This window comes from Castor canadensis, chromosome 7 (genome assembly GCF_047511655.1).
Source record: "Castor canadensis chromosome 7, mCasCan1.hap1v2, whole genome shotgun sequence".
Taxonomy (NCBI): domain Eukaryota; kingdom Metazoa; phylum Chordata; class Mammalia; order Rodentia; family Castoridae; genus Castor; species Castor canadensis.
In genome coordinates this window covers 130,566,484-130,584,989 of record NC_133392.1, presented here as the reverse complement: position 1 = coordinate 130,584,989, position 18,506 = coordinate 130,566,484, and the positions used below count along the sequence as shown (strand labels likewise).

Sequence of the window (18,506 nt, the reverse complement as noted above, 5' to 3'; positions counted from 1 at the left end):
TTGGGAGAAGCATAATATGAGATCAGCCCAGGCAGAATTACCCACAGAAAGTCCATCTCAACCAGTGACTGTGTATGGTGGCCTGTGCCTGTCATTTCAGCTACAAAGGGAAACACAGACAGGAGGATCATAGTCCAGGCTGGCCCGCAGCATAAATGGAGATGCTATCTCAAAATAACCAATATAAAAAGGACAGTTAGCATGGCTCAAGTGATAGAGCTCCTGCCTAGCAAGTGCAAGGACCTGAGTTCAACCCCCAGTACCACACACACACACAAAGTGATAGAGTAACATGAGCATATGACACACTATGGGAGTAGTTCACCTAGTGTTTAATGATCAGTATGTAGAGGAGGAATACTGAGGCCTGAGAAGTTAGTAATTTTTCCAATATCATACTACATATAAGTACTTGAACCCATGTCTCTGGCATTGAAGCCCATGTGCAAAACTTGTCTCTAGAAGATAGGGCTCCTCTCTCAAGGAGCTAGAGCTTGAGAGGGAGGAGCCACTAAGTACCTGGAGAAATTAGACTTCTGAGGTCTTAAGCAGATTCAGTGGACCACTTCCCACTTGAAAACTTTTTTTCTTCTTTTCAATTTGGAATATTATCATAACCTGCTTTTCTCCTCCTCCATTGATTGTACCTTTTCTGCACCTAACCCACCTCTTCCTGATACCCAGCCTCTAGGGCCAGGTCCTTGGCCCTCTTTTTCTCCCTGCTGGTGATCTAACCCATTTCCAAGACTTTAAATCCCACCCCTGAACTGCTGACTCGTGTATGTCTCTAGCTCTGGTCTGTCCCTGAGCTCATGTACACTTGTTTTTCCAGCAGCCTTACTTGGCATCTCCACTTGACTCACAAGTCATTACAAATTATGTCCACAACTAAACTTGAATTTGCCCCCAAAACCTGTCAGCCCTAGTCCTCTGTATTTCCATCAGTACCTGTCTCATACTGCTCCCGAGGCTGAAAACTTAAGATACCCTTAATTCCATCTGTTTTTCCCACACCAATCAGCAAGTTTTCTCAGCTCTGTCTTAAAAATACATCACAGGTCTGACTGCTTCTCACCACTTCCACCCTTCCCCCTTGATCCAAGCCACCAACATCTCTAGCCTGGACTAATACAGTAGCCTCCTGGCTTGCCTAACCTGCTTGCATTCCTACCCTCCAGTCTGTCTTCACAGAGACTGCCAGCATCATCTTTTAACACTATAAATCAGATTACAGCATCTCTGGAAACATCCCAAGAGTTGCTTAATACACCTAGCATAAATCCAGACTTCTTGCCAAGGTTCTCTGCAGTCTACCAATCTCGGTACTCTACGCGGTAGGTACTCTGTCCCTGCTACACAACTAACTTGTTCCCACTCGCCAAGCTCATTCCTGCATTATGATCCTTACATTTGCTATTCCATCTGCTTGGAATGTTGTCCCTGAGATCTTTGCATAGTTTGTGTCTTCTGCTCATTTAGGCCCCTGCTTCCTGGTTACTCTATCTGAAATATGCACTGTTCTCTCACCAAAATAACTCAATCCTGCTTCATTTTCTGTAGCACTTGCCATGATTGAAATCACTTACTTTTCACTTCTTTCCTATAATTGAGTGTAAGTTCTAGGAGGACAGAAATTCTGTCTGTCTTGGGTGCTGCTATATCTCTGGCACCTAGCAGGTACCATAGTAGTAAGCCAGTGAGTAGTAAGCGGTAGCTCTGCATTTATGTCTTGTAAAGCATCTGACTTAGTGCAGCTACTAGAAATAGAATGTGAGATGCATGAGTGAGTGAAAATTTTCTGTTAGCCACATTAAAAAAGTGAAAACAGGTGAAATTAATAATACATTTTTCTCTAACCCAGCATATCTAAAACGTTAGCACTTCAGCAAATAATACTAAAAGTTATTATTTTTACATTCTTTTTTAAACTAAGAATTCAAACTCTGGTGTGCATTCGCTTAAGAGTACATCTCAGACTAGCTATGTTTGCAGTGCTTGACAGTCACAGGTGGCTGGTGACTGCCTAATTAGTGCAAGTGTAGATAGCATAGCTATCTTCCTTCTGAATAGGAAGAAGCTGGAAAGGAAACACAGGAGGAGGAGGTTCTTTCTCAGCTATCTCTGCTTCCTTTCTTTATGAAGAGAGCTGTGGGAATGAATGTCCTAGTTTATAGATGAATGATCTTCCCAGGGTCCATAATAATGATGATGACTTAGATTCTACTGGGTGCTAAACACTTCATATAATCTCATTTCTCAAAAACCGAATTTTACAGATTGGGAAATAGGTTCAGAAAAGCAATGTTAACTTGTTCAAATTTACACACCTGGTGTTAGAGCTGGAATGTAAGCTTGATTTAAAGTTAGAGTTGGTAGTCTAACGGTTTTAATTTTTCTCTCTCTTTCTCTTTTCATGATACTGGGCTTTGAACTCAGGACCTCACACTTGTTAGGTAGGCATTCTACCACTTGGGCCACTCTTCCAGCCTTTATTTTTGGGTCAAGTATTTTCAAGATAAGAGTCTCACAAACTATTTGTCCAAGTTGGCTTTAAACTGTAATCCTCCTGATGTTTGCCTCCTGAGTAGCTAGGATTACAGGTGTGAGCCACCAACACCTGGCTGAATTTGTCCTTTAATAGTCTACATGGCAGGGAGAAAAGGAGATAAGCACATGAAGAACAGAAATGAGCCAGCCTGACTCTGGTTCAGACTTATGCCTCCATTCTTTTTAGTTTTTCAGACACCCCAGGTCTGATTCTAGTGTCAAATTATTTTCAGGTCTCAGCTCTGCTGTTTATTTATTTGTGTTGAGACAAGCCCCAGCCCAGCTCCAAGTCTAGCCGAGGCTGACCTCAAACTCACCATGTATCCCAGTCTGGCTTTGAACTCTTCCATGTTCCTGCCTCAGCCTCCTGGGTGTTTGGATTACAGGTGTGAACAACCACATCTGATTCTCTACTCATTATTAATGGAATAATTGTCAGTAGAATCAATTACCTGACTCACCATTTCCTTTTCTGTAGAACTACAATGTTGATACCAATGTCAGATCCAGTGAGGTGAGGATAATGTCTATATAACATGTAGTACAGTGCCGGCTGTATGGTAGCCCCTCAGGACATGCCTGGTCCTGTATGCCTCCTTTCCCTTGCTGGTTGCAGTGTCACTTGGCCTTGTAACTCCACCCTTCCCTATGCATATTCTGCCAGGCACAGTTTAGTCTTATGGTAGACTAGTGCCTGTGGGGAGCCCTACTTAGAACAGGTGCCTGAAATCCTACCCAGTACCAGAGAAGTTTCTTCTTTCCAAAGTGCACCATGCATCCAACCGTCAAATCCAGACACCTCTGGGATGCTCTTACCTCCTTCCCTTCAGGCTTCCCTCACCCCTTGGAATTCCATCTTGCCTCTTCGCTTCTTCCTTTCTGTGGCCCTGATCTTCCTGACTGTGTAAGGGCAGCGTTAAAAATCCCTCCTCCACAATGCCTGCCACAATAACCTTTCTGAAACAACCAGACCAGTCAACATTGACTTCAGTGTTGATTTCAAATTCTTTAGTTTGTCATCCTTCTGACAAGGATTACTATATGCCTAAGCCCTCTTATAAGCACAAAGAACAGCAGTGAACCAAACTGTACAAAAACCTCTGCCGGCATGGAGCTGACGTTCAAGGGGCGCTTCATGATATGGACCCCAGCGTCCCTGTCTTCTTTTACAGCCCTGTCTTTTCTAACTTACTCCCAGCTCACTTCCTACCCCAGGCATTCTGCAGCCAGATTTGCACCAAGAAGTGTCTCAGACTCGTCAAGATGGAGAAAACAGTCCTCTCCCCTGATATCCCTCCAAAGTCCCCGCTGCCCCACTCCAAGACCTAGGGCGCCCCTGGAAATTGAGCATCCCTCCTCCCCCTGCCTCTGTCTAAAGGCAGCCCCTCCCTGCGCTCGGGATTGTGAGCTAAGAGTCTGGGGTAAGAGGCTTGGCTCCCTATGGCGCGCCCCCACCTGAGCTGGCACCTCCATCAAACAGGCAGCTGGGGAAGGAGTGCGTGCCCCACATCCATCTAGGAATGTCTTGTCCCCAGGTGAGCATCCGCCGCAAGCAAGCAGCGGACTCTCGGCCAGCCTGTGCATCTCCATCCTCCATGTCCTCTCGGGTGGTCCCGGCATAGACTCACGCCTGGGCACCCCTCGGGATAACCCAGATGGGGATTCTGGGTCCTCAGAAGGCGGGATCTGGGGAGGTGGGGGAGATGGTCTCTAGCCAATAGGGAGTGAGCGCGGGGCCGACGTCTCTTACTCCTCTCAGTGAGAAGAAGCCTCTGCTGGTAAACCTACCTGCTTCCTTGCTCCACCCAGCCCTGCTTCTCCCACCCATTACTTTTTCTGAAAACCCGAGTCAGGCTCAACTCCCACTGCTTCCTCAGGGCCATGCCTTTTCCTCTCACGTTCCTGGCCGGTTTCCTTTTCCCAGTTTGTCCCCTCAAACTACCCTTCACTCCCCCCCACCCATTGTTGACCAAGACACGGTACCCTTCCCAAACACGGCACTGCCTGAAATTTAAGGTTACATCTGCAGTCACTCCCTCCCTCTGGAAGCCAGCCTCCTCTCTCTGATTTTGCACCTGCAGTTCCCTTTGCCAAGAATGCCACCCCTCATTCTTAGAGACCCTGGTAAATGTTACCACATTGGTGACACCTTCCTCTGTCCCCACCCAGACGTGGTCTCTCCTTCCTGGGAGTACCCAGGGCAGCTGGCACATGTCCTTGTGTGACATAATACTTGTCCCTTCATAATTTAGCTTTTTTTTTTTTTTTTTTTTGAGACGGTCTTGCTTTGTAGCCCAGGCTGGTCTCAAATTCATGATCCTCCTGCTCAGTCTCCTGAGTGCTGAGACTACAGGCATGCACCACAATGCCTGACCAGGCTCTAGCTTCTTAGGGTGTCTCCTGGGTCTTGTCAATACACAAGGTCTTGGTACAAAGCAGGCATCAGGAAAAAGAGAAAGAACACACACACGCGCGCACACACACACGCACATATTGTACTGGGGTTTGAACTCAGGGCCTCAAGCTTGCTAGACAGGCACTCTACTTGAACTCCACACACCCCAACCCAAGATAGGAAATTAAAGGAATGAATGGAAGATCATAAGGATTGAGCAGTTTCTGAATGTGCCAGAGGGTGTGGGTTGCTAAGAGTTCATCTGAGAAGGCTTCTCAAAGCCCACAATGACCGGGGTCAGACTCCTGGTATGTAAGATTTAGTGCAGGGGACCTGGGAAGACCACAGTAGCGGACTATATTAACCAACATTAAACACCTTCTATTTTCAGACCTCATGCTGGGCACAGGGGACCCCGGTCTGCACTCAAATTGTGTCCCCTATAGCAAAAAAGGAAGACAAGGTAGGCGTTGCCAGTACAGAGTGCCAAGTGTCACCCGGTGAGCATTAGGAGCTGTGACCTTACAGAGGAGGAGCACCTACAGGCTCCAGGGGATGTCAAAGAGGCTTCTCAAACAGGACCAGTGCCCAGCCAAGACCTAAGGGAGGTCCCAGAAGGGGTTAAGAGAGGCTGGAGAGGGGTTGCTGGCAAGCTGAGCAGGATGGGTATGCCATGTGAAGGAGTTGGACTCCATTCCTCAGGCATTCAAGAAGCTGGAGTGTGCTGGGTGTCAGTGGCTCACATCTATAATTCTAGCTACTTGGGAGATTGGGAGGATTGCCAGTTGAGGCCATCCCAGGCAAATAGTTTATGAGATCCCATCTCCAAAATAACCAGAGCAAAATGGACTGGATGTAAGTGGTAGAGTGCCTGCTTTGCAAGCACAAAGCCCTGAGTTCAAACCCCAGTAACACACACAAAAAAAAAAAGGCAGGCAGGCCTATTTTAGGCCAGGGCTGCACACACACACCTCAGCTCCTGAGTCTGGGTCCCTCTTCTGTACTCCCAAATAGTGTGGTCATGTTTCCTTTTCTGTGCAGGATTGGGTACCCCTGCCTGGCTATGATAGATGAGACCAGATCTTAATCTCTGTGTTCCAAGCACCAGGCATCAAATCCTGCTCACACAGTGAGTGGATCGCTCCTTATTTCTGTGGATTTGTACAGCCCTTACTCTCAGGTCTACATCGTCTCATTCCTGGGGCCTGTGGATTATACTACAAATAGCATTTAATTGGGAAAGAGGAGGCCCAATTCAAGTCCTGGCTCCACTGTTTACTGGGACAAGTGATTTAACCATCCTGAAACCTCATTTTACCCATTTGTAAGATGAGGTGCCACCATGAAGAGAGTCTCTACGTGCATACATGAGTCTCATTTCCCTGGGTAGGTTATAAATTCCTTGAAGGCAGGGACCTGGGGTTCTCCCAGCCTCTAGCTCAGGCTGAGCATATAGCCAATGCAATGCTCCCTCCTGTTGTTGGGCAGAGCACAGAGGGAAGAACACTTAAGGTGAAGTTGTGAGTCTTGTCCTGCCATTTCCACTGCGGCCTTGAGCTGTCTTCTCCTCCCTGAGTCTTCTTTGCCTTCTTGGAAAGTGGGGATAATAGCTCAGAGCTCACAGGCCCAATGGAAATCCTCAGTGTGAACATGCTCTGAGAACTGAGTATACAATACAGTAGATGACTGATCATAATTAAAATAAAACGGGGGGAAGAGGAAGGGGCGCAGGAGGGGGGAGAGGGGAGAAATGGCCCAAACAATGTATGCACATATGAATAAACGAGAAAAAAACTCAAATAAAACAGGTGGGGCCTGTAATCCCTGCTACTCAGGAGGTGGAGGTGGAGGGGAGGAGGAGGACTGTGGTCCAAGGCCAGCCCTGGGCTTGAGACTTTACCTAAAAAATAAATTAAAACAAAAAGGCTGAGGGTGTGGTTCACGTGGTAGAGTGCTTGCCTATCAAATGTAAGGCTCTGAGTTCAAACCTCAGAACCTCCAAAAATAAACAGCTGTGAAGTAGTACAGACAAGGCAATGCCCGGTTACTGGAAGATTGGGCATCTGCTGACTGGTCCTGAGGGGCAGAGAAGCTGGAATGCTGTTCTGCCGGGAGACAGTGGGCAGGGCTGGCAATGATGAGGTACCTGACTCACAAACAGAGGTTTTGCTGGAGTCAGCCCTGAAACCCAGGAGACATGGTTGTAGTAGGTTCATGGAGAGGAATTATGCAGTCAGTCCTTTACCCCACTCCCTCCCAGCTTTCCAAGGCTTGTGTTGCTTCCTGTCTTAGTATTTGAGGATCCCTGCGGGGAGGGGAGGAAGGTCTTAATCCAGATGGTGTTGGCCACACAGCTATTGATTCCTTTGGTGAGTAAGGTTGCCTGTGGGAGCAGTGAGCCCTATGGTGTTGCCCGGAGAAACTCCATCCCAAACCCAAGTCCAGCATTTCCCAGCCTCTGACACCTTTGTGGCAGGGTTTATGGGAAAGAATGTGTTTTATCTCAATTTTTGCTCAGACCAGAAGGGCCTGGGGCTGTCCAGAGGGGCTGCCTGGAGACAGGGCTGACCCTCAAAATGGGTGAGGATTAAATGAGAAAACAGACAGGAGAACACCTTGGAACTTGTATATTTTACTCAAGTTCAGGATGAGTGTGTTTACCCCCAATCAGTGAGGCTTATCTCTCTCAGAGAGGACTGGGTCTCTGTTTCACAAGCAGTTTGATCTTAGAGTAAAAACAGAGCCAAGATGTGAAGATGGGCAGGGTGGGTTGGTTTCCCTGATGCTATGAGAGACCAGGCAGCCAGAGACCTGGACACAGCTGCCCTCCATGGGGAGGCTACTGCTGCCCAGCAGGGCCAAATCTCCCTCACTGTCCTAGCCCCCAAACCTCCTCTCACTGGTGTCTCTGCCCCAAGCAGAAGCAGATCAGATTTAGGACCAAGTAGGCAGGATTTGGTCCTACTCACTTAGGGTATGACTTTGAGCAAATATCTCCATTTTTCTGAACCTCAGTTTCCTCATTCATAAAATGGGAGGAAGAAGGAAGAACAGCACCAGTTCCCAAGGTACTCCGGACCAGAAGTGAGAACATAGTGAAAAGCACTGGGTGAACCACTGAGAGCTCTCAGTGCATATTCATTTGTGCCTTCCCCTTCCCCCCGCCCCATTAGAGGTGGGCATGCAGAACCAGGGCCTTGGGACACCTCAGCCCAAGGCGCCTGAGGAATGAGTTTGCCTGTAGGACAAAGGGGGCTCCTGCTCCACTTCCCTCTCAAGTCAGTTCTTAGTTTATGACAACGGTCCAGCTCTCAGATGGAAGCTTTGGGGGTGCCAGGAGGGTCAGCATGTGGAGTAGGATGATGTCTGTGCTATGGGAGAGGGGCAAGTCAGAGAGAGAGAGAGAGAGACAGAGAGAGAGAGGAAATGATGGTTGTGTGAGTTCACTGGCTCTGCTACTGAACTTCCTGAGACCCTCCATCTCCATTCAGCACACTTTTGTCTTCACTTCCTGCATCTCCTCCATCTTCTCCCGGTTCTTCTTAGTGCTGCCACTGAAACAGAGTGTAGGGAGGATACAGTCCTGGAATGAGGTCTATGGGCACAGGAACTGCAAGGTCTTTGGAAGTCTCTTTGACCTTGGGAACTCCTTGCCCCTCTTTCCTGGGCTCCAGCAAAGTGCACCAGTTTTTCCTTGAGCCATGATCACCGCCACTGCCAGATGAATGAACTGTCCTGGAAGGATGTTACCAATGCCTTATCCGTGGCCAACATGGTCCTAGGGATCTTCTCCATCTTTTGTAGCTTCAGCAGGTAGGTCTGGGGCCCAGCATACTGTTAGACTAAAGCCAGAGCCCATGGCCTGAGGAATGGGGAGGGGGAGTCTAGAGAGCTGGGCACCATGGCACAGGAATCAACTTCAGGGAGGGGGGAAAGTGCAGTGGCTTACAAGCCAGGGGCCAAGATCCTGACACCAACCTGATATGTGACCTTGGCTAGTCACATTCCTGGGCCTCTAAGTTTCTCCTTCTGTAAAATGAGGACCTTTCATTATGATCTCTATAGTTCTTTCAGCTATGGCAGTCTAGAATGTTTTTTATGAGAAAAACCAAGAGATTCTGTCTACTGTTCATATTTTCTGATTCTTAAAACACAACATATGACCTGGCAGAATATTTGAAATTAGCACTGTTCTGGAAAATCTGAAACATGGATATGTGCCCCAAAAAAGTTATAAGCATTAGCTGAATCATAGTTCAGTGCCTTTGGGAAATTTCTTTAAAGAGAAATCCTTTACAGTGCAAAGCACACCCGCCTAAAGTACTTGATTCTCTATAACCATCAGCAAGTGACTTCTTTCTGAATCTGTCCTTATAGTAAGATTGTAATGTTTAAGCTTCCTTCTAACTTGAAACTTTTTTTTTCCTGGTGGTACTGGGGTTGGAACTCAGGGGTTTGCACTTGCAAAGCAAGTGCTCTACCACTTGAGCTATGCTTCCAGTCCATTTTTCTCTAGTTATTTTGGAGATGAGGTCTCTCAGACTATTTGCCCTGGCTGGCCTTCTGATCCTTCTGATCTCAGCCTCCTAAGTAGCTAGGATTACAGACATGGTGCTCGGCCTAGCTTGAAACTTTTATGAGTGTCTAATTTTGGAGTTTTAGAGTCTAATAAAGTGTGTGGGGGGAAACACATCTACAACAGAAAATCTGTGTCTTCTAAGTTCAGCCAAATCTGGGAATATAGTTTTTATACCACAATGGTATAAAATGATAGGTTCAGTATTTTTTTTTAGCCTCAGTCTCCTTTTGATACTTAGGTCTGGATTTAAGCAAGGGAAATGCTGAGGTGTTTGGGGACACCTGAAGTCTGAGATCAGGCTCTCTGCTTGATTCTGCTAGGCCAGAATCTGTAGTCAGGGTGCAGATTTGGGAACAGGTCTTCAAGAACTGGTTTGCATGGGATTGTGGTAGGGGACCTGGGAGTGTGTGATGAGCATGACTCAAAACCGAAGAGAGAGTTCCTGGAAGTCATTCAGAGCATTAAAAACTTAGAGAACTACAAGGAAAAAAAATAGATAAATACACTATGATAGTTGGAGATTTCTGTTGTTTCAGGCAGAAAACCAGCAAGAATACAGTTAAACTCTTTGGCACCATCAGTCTGCTGATGTAACTGACATAGGTAGACGATTGCATCCAATAGCAGTAGAATACACATCCTTCTCAAGCTCAGTTGGAGCATTCATGGAGACAGACCACATTCTGGGCCATAAAACACACCTTAGCAAATTTAAAAGAGTGATCAGGTCATTCTGAAATAAGAATTAAACTAGAAATCAATAATAGAAAGATAGCTAGAAAATCCTGAAATATTTGGAGGTTAAACAACAGCACACTTCTAAATGTGGATTAAAGAAGACTCAAGAGAAATTTAAAATATTTTGAATTAAAAGAGAATGAAAATAGAATGTACCAAAATTTGTGAGGAATGAGAAAAGCAGTGCTCACAGGGAAATTTATAGCATTGAACACATAAATAGCCACACATGGAAATGCAATGTTAGGTGATTTCATTGTTGTGGGATCGTAGGTTAATGACATGACTAGATGATATAATCTTATGAGACAACCATCATATATGTCTTATGTGTGGTCTAGAGTAGACTAAAACACTGTTATATGGCACAAGACTGTATTAGAAAAGAACAAAGATAAAAAAACCAATAATTAAGCATTCACCTTAGGAAACTAGAAAAAAGAAAAGGAGAAAATAAATTAGAGCAATTTAAAAAATCAAAAACAGAAAATTAGTAGAGAGAATCAATGAAATCAAAAGCTGATTCTTTGAAAAGGTCATTAAGATTGATATACCTCCGACTAGGCTAACTAAGAAAAATGAAGGCACTAATTACCAATATCAGAAATATCAGAAATGCTTCATTACTGACCTATGAACATTGAAAAGATAATGAGGGCAGGCATGGTAGCTCATGCCTGTCATCCTAGCTAGTTGAGAGGCAGAGATAGAAGGATGGTGGTTCCACACAAGCCATCTGGCAAGAAGTTAGTGAGACCCTATATTGAAGAACAGGCTGGGGTCTGGCAGTGTGGCCCAAGTGGTGGAGTACCTGCCTAGCAAGTGCAAGGCCCTGAGTTCAACCCTCATGCACACCTGTAATTTCAGCTACTCAGGAGGTGAGGTAGGAGGATCAAGGTCCAAGGAGGCCAGCCCAGGTAAAGGCATGAGACCTTATCTGTAAAATAACTAAAGCTAAAAGGACTTGGGGCATTGCTCAAGTAGTAGAGCACTTACCTAGCAAGCACAAAGCCCTGAATTCAAAACCTCAGTCCTCCTCTTCCCCCCACCTGAAAAAAAAAGGATAATAAAGCAATACTATGAATAATTCTATGCCTACAAATTTGATAGCCTAGATGAAATGGATTAATCCCTTAAAAGACATAAGCTACCAGGCTAGGGGTATAGCTCAGTGATAGAATGCTTACCAAGTATGGTTGAGGCCCTGAATTCAATTGCCAGTACTGCAAAGAAGAAGAAAAGTTACTTTAACCTGGTGTAGTGACACACAGCTGTAATCACAGCACTCATGACACTGAGGCTGAAGGATCACAAGTTTGAGGCCAGTTTGAGGTATGTAGTGAGACCCTATCTCCAAAAACAAATTTTCCAAACAAACAAACAAAAAAAGACATAAGCTATCTAAACTCATACAAGGAGAAACAGATCACCTGAATTGATTTTTATCTGTTAAAAGAAATTATTTAGGAGCCATGCAGTGGTTCATGCCTGTAATCCTAACTACCTGGAGATCAGGAGGATTGCAGTTTGAAGACAGCCAGGGCAAAAACTTCAAGAGATTCCCATCTCAACTAATAAAAAGCTGGGCATGGTAGCACGGTAGCACATATCTGTCATCCCAGTATGTAGGAATCGTAAATAGGAGGATCACAGTCAGTCCAGGCCAGCCTGGGCATAAACTTGAGACCCTATTGTAAAAACAACTAAAGCATAAATGTTGAGGGTGCAGTCCAAGTGACAGAGCACCTGCCAAGCAAATGTGAAGACCTTAGTTCAAACCCTAGTACAGCTAAAAAGAAACCAAACAAACAAAAGGAAAAGGGGGGTAAATATGATCAAAATACATTATATACATGTATGAAAATGTCATTGTCATAATGGAACCCATTATTTTTCACAATTAGTATATGTTAATAAAAAATAAATCATTTAACTGGGTGTGGTGGTACACACCTGTAATCCAAGAACTCAGGAGACTGAGGAAGGAGGATTATGAAATGGAGGCCAGCCTATGAGGTTACATAGTGAGAACTTGCCAAAAAAAAAAAAAAATAGAAAGAAAGAAAAATAAAAGGGAAAAGAAAGAAAAAAATCAATTATCATAAACTCCTCTTTTTATATGAGGTGGAACAGAGGCCTAGAGAGGGGTTAGTGATTTATCTGAAAATTCAGAGTGAGATGGTGGTAGAGCTGGACTAGGACCTACAAATGACCCCTGTGCCATCAAATATGCCTGGAATTTGAGGTTGGAAGGGACCTTAGTGACTACTCTGGGGATTTAGGGAACCCCTTTTAGACTATGTGTTGAGAGTTTGGGAGAGATGGGGCACATATGAGGGTGTGGAGGGGGTGAAGTGTAAGGTGGTATATATCGGAAAGGGTGTAAGGGTGGGAGACAGGTTTGGCTGTGCATATGTGTGCAGGTGTAGGAAATGTGCAGGGCTGTGTATGGGGAGTGTTGCCTAGTGGGGACTATGAAGAGCTGCCCTGCCCTTTAGGAAATCCCACTGTGCTTCCTGGATGCTTCTGATCAGCTTCCTGTTGGACATGGCAGTAGGGACCATGACCAGACACCTCCACATCTGCTGCAAACCAGGTGAGTCCAGGCCTCAGGCCCCTAATCGTGCCCCAGGAACACCCACCTCCAGGCACACCCAACAGGCCCTTCTGGTTCTCATATATCTGTGAATAGTAGGTACAGCCCTGGAGCAGGAGTTAGGGAGCCCACAACCTAGCACCAGCCCCTCTGCTGACTCACTAACCCATCCTTGGCCAGAACTGTCCTGGTGTTCTGCATCCTTACCTGCCCTGCCTTTGTGTCTGGACTGAGACATATTGGAAACATAGGGGAAGGGAAACCAGCAAGGCAGCTGGTTTCAAATCCTGTGATGTTTCCATGTAAGACTTTTCTTGAAAAAAGGGTCCCACACTTGTCGATTTGCATGTGATTGCAGCACAAGCCTTGCATATTAATTGATGGGGACACTATTAACCTGGAGAGGCCACAGCTGGGAGGACACCCTAGGCTTTGATGTATAAACTAACCTGGGGAAGCACCTGCTGCCCTGTGGGACCTCAGGACCCTACTTGTCATTAGAGGGAGGCTATGGTGCAAGACATGAGTCTGAGTTCTGACCTTGGGCCTCTGGAGCAGGAACTGAGCTGAATGACTTTGCTGGCTTCACCACCTTCGGCCTGGCCTCGGCCCTGCTCCTTGGTGTAGATGGGCCTCTGAATGGGTTCCTGGCCATCCTCTATGTGCTCACCACTTCCTTCCGCCTGTGTTTTTATTCATCTGGTGAGTGGAACCCAGGTAGCCTGAGGACTTCAGGAGGGAACCACGGAGAGGGAAGACTGCTGGAAGCCAGAAGCCTAGGTGTTGGGTAACAGACTTCTTAGGGGAGTCTTTCCCTCATTCTTTTTACAAGTCCCATGCTTACTGGAGGTTGTGGACCGTGTGGCAGAACCCTGGTCTACAGGCTCATTTCTTGGAGCAGCTGTGCTTCATTGTCTGTGTGATCATTGGGTGGAGTTCATTGCTTCATGGACTCTAGAAATGGAGGTCTCAATCCTGTTCCCCAGATAGAAACCAGAGATTTCCCAGGGGTTGGGGCACACCTGGGTCCTCACAGTGGCTCGTTTTCTCTTGGAAACCCAATGTAAAACTCACACAGCATGCTTGTAGACAACTAAATGATCTAGAGCTTGGGCTGCCCCTGGGCTAAGAGAATTCTGTAGCTTGGAGAGGGGAAGAAGGGAGGGAGGGGCTGATGGTGTTTGGGTGTCTGTGAGCAGAGAATCAGCTGATCCTCATGACTCCTTCTCTCTCAGGAGTTTCCTTTTCATACAAGGGTCTACCCTGCCCCTACGCCTCCTGTGTGTTGGCTTCCACCTCCCTTCTGACCAAGGGCAACACATTCATTCTCTGCTGCATGGCCTCACTCATGATTCTGTTCATGATCGACCAGAGCTACTACCCACACGACAAAGTCCTAGAGTCTGAGACCTGGAAAAAAATTGTTTATATAGGAGGTAAGTGAAAATATGGCTCTGGAAATGTCACTGATGGTTGGTTCTTTATTATTGCCATTCTTGGTTAGCCTGCAACTCACCCAGCATTCCCTACATACCTTTCCAGCTTGCATTTCTTATCATAGGATTTATCCTTATCTGACACAGTACGTGTTTACTCGGTTTTTTATTGTCTATAAATACTAAACCTGTTTTTGTCATGCTATCACCTCCAGGCCTAGAATTGTGCCAATCGCATAGTAGATACTTAAAAAAATGTGTTGAATGTTAACAAGTTCAACAGAGATTTAGGGAGCACCTACCATATGCAAGGTACTGGGAAGCAAATTGGTAAGCTAGACATAGTCCCTGCCTCCAAATTTGCAGTCAGATAGGGAGAAAGTCAGAAATAACTGGAAACCTATAGTTTTGAGGTACTGGGAAAGTGCAGGGTGCATTGAGAGGGTGTCAGAGGGTGACCTCATTTAGATTGGGATGGCCTGAAGGGAGGGAAAGGGTCTTTTATGAGGTGACATTTTAAGTGAGACCTGCAAGATAAGTAGTTGGGTGAGTAGGAGGGGGGTGGCTCAGGCAGAGAAAACAGTATTTTGTGATGGCAGGGAGGCAAGAAGGTGTGGGAAGCATTAGTGAGTGGGTCAGTGTGGTTGGAACTTGCTGAGAGAGCCAGTGACACAAATTGAGGCTAGTGAAGTAGGCAGACTGGACAGGATTTGAGAGTTGATCCTAGAGGCACATGGGAAGCCTGTGGCTGGATGTGGGCAGGAAATCTAATCAGATCGGCACTTGCCAAGATCACTCTCTGTAAGGTAGAGAAGAGGCAGTCACACTGAGACTGCAAGTTCAGAGGAGGAGTGGCAGTATGGTGGGGATGAAGTGATTGGAACTGATATTGTGGAAGGGAAGTTCAAGTTCAAGCACCTGAGTGCTTGGTTCCAGGCTCTGAGATTTCAGTCATGCTGGAGTCCTGGCAGATGTCTCCCTAGAGTCTTCCCAGACCTAGGGCTTCCTTGAGGGAACATTAACTTTTCTTCTCATATCAACAAGACAAGCGCTATGAGGAGATTACATTTCTTCCATTATTTCCTTGTTGTCAGCCACTCTAGTTTGTAGAGTCCACAGTTTATACCTTGTAGGGTCCCTTCAGTTCATACCTTTCATGTCATCAGCACCAACAACCCTAGCTGGCTTCTAGGTGTCACTTTCCTACCTAGATGCAGAGGCAGAATGGTGGTAAGAACACAGATCTGACTTTAGCGTATAGTAGTTTTGTATAAACTTGAGCTCACACCTCACCATTTTGAGCTCAATTTTCTTCAGTCATAAAATGAAGCCACAAATCCCTACATTTTTTGTAGGGTTATTGAAATTAAATGAGGTAATGAATTCCTAGCCCCCATTTTCTCTTCTCCCTCTCCTTCTTCTGGTCCATAGCAATAGTATTTCCCAGTGTTCTTTGCTCCTATAGCTACTACTGATCCCGGTTCTCAACCATACAGTTGGCCTTAACCTTTAGGAGTGCCTTCGCTGTGTGAGGAAAGGAGGAAACTGCACCTTACAGATTTTGACACAGTTAGTATGAGAGCTCTACTTGGGTAGATTTCAATGTGGCTGCAGTTATATTCCTCCTGCCTGGTGAGCAGCCAGTCACCTTTTTAGACTGAGGTCCCGCCTCCCATAAAGAGCTTCTGAAAAACTGGCTATGCCAGCTTTGGACACCTTATGCTTATGTCTTTCTTTTCTTTTCTTTCTTTCCTTCCTTCCTTCCTTCCTTCCTTTTTTGTGGTACTGGGCTTTGAACTCAGGGTTTTGTACCTGCTGGGCAGGCACTCCACCACTTGAGCCACACCCCAGGTCTTTTTGCTTTGGTTATTTTTCAGGTAGGGCCTTTAGTTTTTGCCTGGTGCAGCCTGGACTGCAATTCTTCTTCTGAGCCTCGTGTAGCTGGGATGACAGGCACATACCACCATGCCCTGCTTTCTTCCTATTGAGATGGAGTCTCACAAACTTCTTCTCAAGCTGGCCTGGAACTGTGTTCCTTCTTATCTCAGCCTCCTGCATAGCTTGACAGGCACGCACCACTGTGTCCACCTATTAGTCGAGATGGGAATCTTGCAAACTCTTTGCTTGGTCTGGCCTCCAACTGTGATCCTTCTGATCTCAACCTCCCAAGTAGCTAAGATTACAGGTGTGAGTTACTGGTGCCTGGCTACACCCAGCTTTTTATGTCACATATTTTCCAGGACAGCTCTGGTTTTACATATCGTCTCCTTGCCGCAACAGATCAGTGACTCTTCTCCAAATGCCCTATCCCAAATTCCACTGTACCTCCTTCACTGCTTCTTGCCCCTAGAAGTGGTCTCTGTCAGGTCATGTGTCCTGACTTTTCTTATAGAACACATGCTAGCTGTCCCCATGGACATGCTACGCTTACATTCTCCTACCTTTTCTGAACTCTCTGAGGCAGTGGAAGTGTATAGTTTTTCAGAGTCAGGCAGACATGGGTTTGAATCAGGAGCTTGTGCAAGTGACTTCCCCTGTTTCTTCATTTGAGAAACTCAATTCTTGACAGGATTATTATAACGTGTAAATGAAATAATGTACCACCACTATCTAGCAGAATGTCTAGCGCACAATAGATATTGCCACTAACGGGGGAGGCTTTTACTGCTGAATCTGAGACTCATTGTGTTGGGAGCCCCCAAGACTCCATGGCCTGTGCTTTGCTAGGAGGACTCATAGAACTCAGCACATTTCCCTACTCATGGCCAAAGGACACGATGAGAGCCAAAGGACACAAAGCAAAATCAAGCAAGGAAAAAAGGCACATGGGGTGAAGGTCAGAGGAAGGCAGGTGCCAGCTTCCATTCTCCCAGTGGAGTCAGCAGCTGTACACGGTCTTCTAGCACTGAATTGTGAGAACTCCTAGAAGTGTTACCTGCCAGGGAAGCTCACCAGATACCCGGTGCCCAAGGTTTTTATTGGTGGCCAGTCACGTGGGTATCCTCTGCATGACATATGTCCAAATGTCAGACCCTCAGAAACAAAGCAGGTGTTCAGCATAAGCCACAGGCTTGTACAGTCTGGGCACCACGAACTACTCTGATCACTTAGGGGAGGTCTTCTATTGGTGTGGGAACCGCCAACCTGTGACCATCTTTCTAAGGATTGCAGTGTCAGGCTCCTTTCTGCATGCATACAGGGTTGTATTAGCCATTATTCCATGTTAAACTCCAAACAATTAGAAAATTTCTTTTTTTTCTTTTCCCCTAACAAACGATCTGGACAACCAGGCACCAGTGGCTCACTCCTGTAATCCTAGGGACTCAGGAGGCAGAGATCAGGAGGATCACAGTTCAAAGCCAGCCCGGACAAATAGTCCATGAGACCCCATTTCAAAAAAACTCATCACAGAAAAAGGGGGGAGGGCTGGCAGAGTGGCTGAAGATGTAGTTCTCAAATTTATTCTCGTCCAGGACTGGCTTCTGATCTGAAGTTGACAGAATGGAAGCTGAGGTTGCATTAGGATTTATTGGTGTAGTTCTTTACATTTTTCTACGCAAGGTACTGAACTTAGAAACAGGACCCCCCTCTCTTCTGGTGCTGTTTCGTGGGCACTAGAGTGATATGTGAAGGTGAGAGGGCGGGGTGGGAGCTGTGTGAGGCAGCTTCATGGAAACTGAGTATGTGTCTCTGCTTCTTCCAGGTGTCATCATGCTGTTTTTCTTTCCATTCTCTGTCACTGCTTTTTATTGCCTGATGTGGTCGCTCTCCTACATCTTCTTCCCGGATACCCTGTGGGGCAAAGTGGCCTGTCATAGGCTCTAGCAGCGTGGAAACCACAGCTCCAACTACCTCTGACCTCCACCGGGTCTATGCCAGCACACTGGGCTGGACCTTGTCTTATCTCACTAAAGCTTTCCCTTTGCCTGTGTTGTCTATGCTAGATATGTTCTGTCTCTGTTGTAGACAGAGTGGCCTTTGCTTCGTTATCTTTATTCAGGGTTCTGACTCCCTTTCAGGCAATATTTGTATATGTTATATAGAACAGGTTTTTTTTTTTTTTTTCAAGCTAAGTTTGGGCTAGGTTTGAGTTCCAGCTTTGTCACTAGCTGGACTCTATACACTAAGGTTCCTCCCTTGGAAAGGGAGTTTCTGCCTCAGTCCTGCTGCGTAATTATAATATTACCCTAGTGATGGTGGTAGGGGAGCTCACGA

The 18,506-nt window shown here is 46.1% G+C and overlaps 1 protein-coding gene across 1 annotated transcript; it reads left to right on the top strand.

Annotated features, from left to right (window-relative positions):
- Positions 1-5,013: 5,013 nt before the first annotated feature.
- On the top strand, positions 5,014-18,116 carry Tmem269 (transmembrane protein 269). Its single transcript, XM_074077958.1, has 6 exons — positions 5,014-5,418; positions 8,630-8,755; positions 12,758-12,855; positions 13,414-13,572; positions 14,091-14,291; positions 17,995-18,116. Exons 1-6 carry the CDS (start codon positions 5,339-5,341, stop codon positions 18,114-18,116), a joined length of 786 nt encoding a protein of 261 aa, XP_073934059.1. The 5' UTR covers positions 5,014-5,338.
- Positions 18,117-18,506: the final 390 nt, after the last annotated feature.

Excerpts from the sequence above, each read along its gene's own strand:
- Tmem269 (XM_074077958.1), top strand. The coding sequence starts at position 5,339 with ATGCTGGGCACAGGGGACCCCGGTCTGCACTCAAATTGTGTCCCCTAT. Across the intron at positions 8,756-12,757 it reads ATCTTTTGTAGCTTCAGCAG|GAAATCCCACTGTGCTTCCT; the intron begins GTAGGTCTGGGG and ends CCTGCCCTTTAG. Across the intron at positions 12,856-13,413 it reads CCACATCTGCTGCAAACCAG|GAACTGAGCTGAATGACTTT; the intron begins GTGAGTCCAGGC and ends CCTCTGGAGCAG.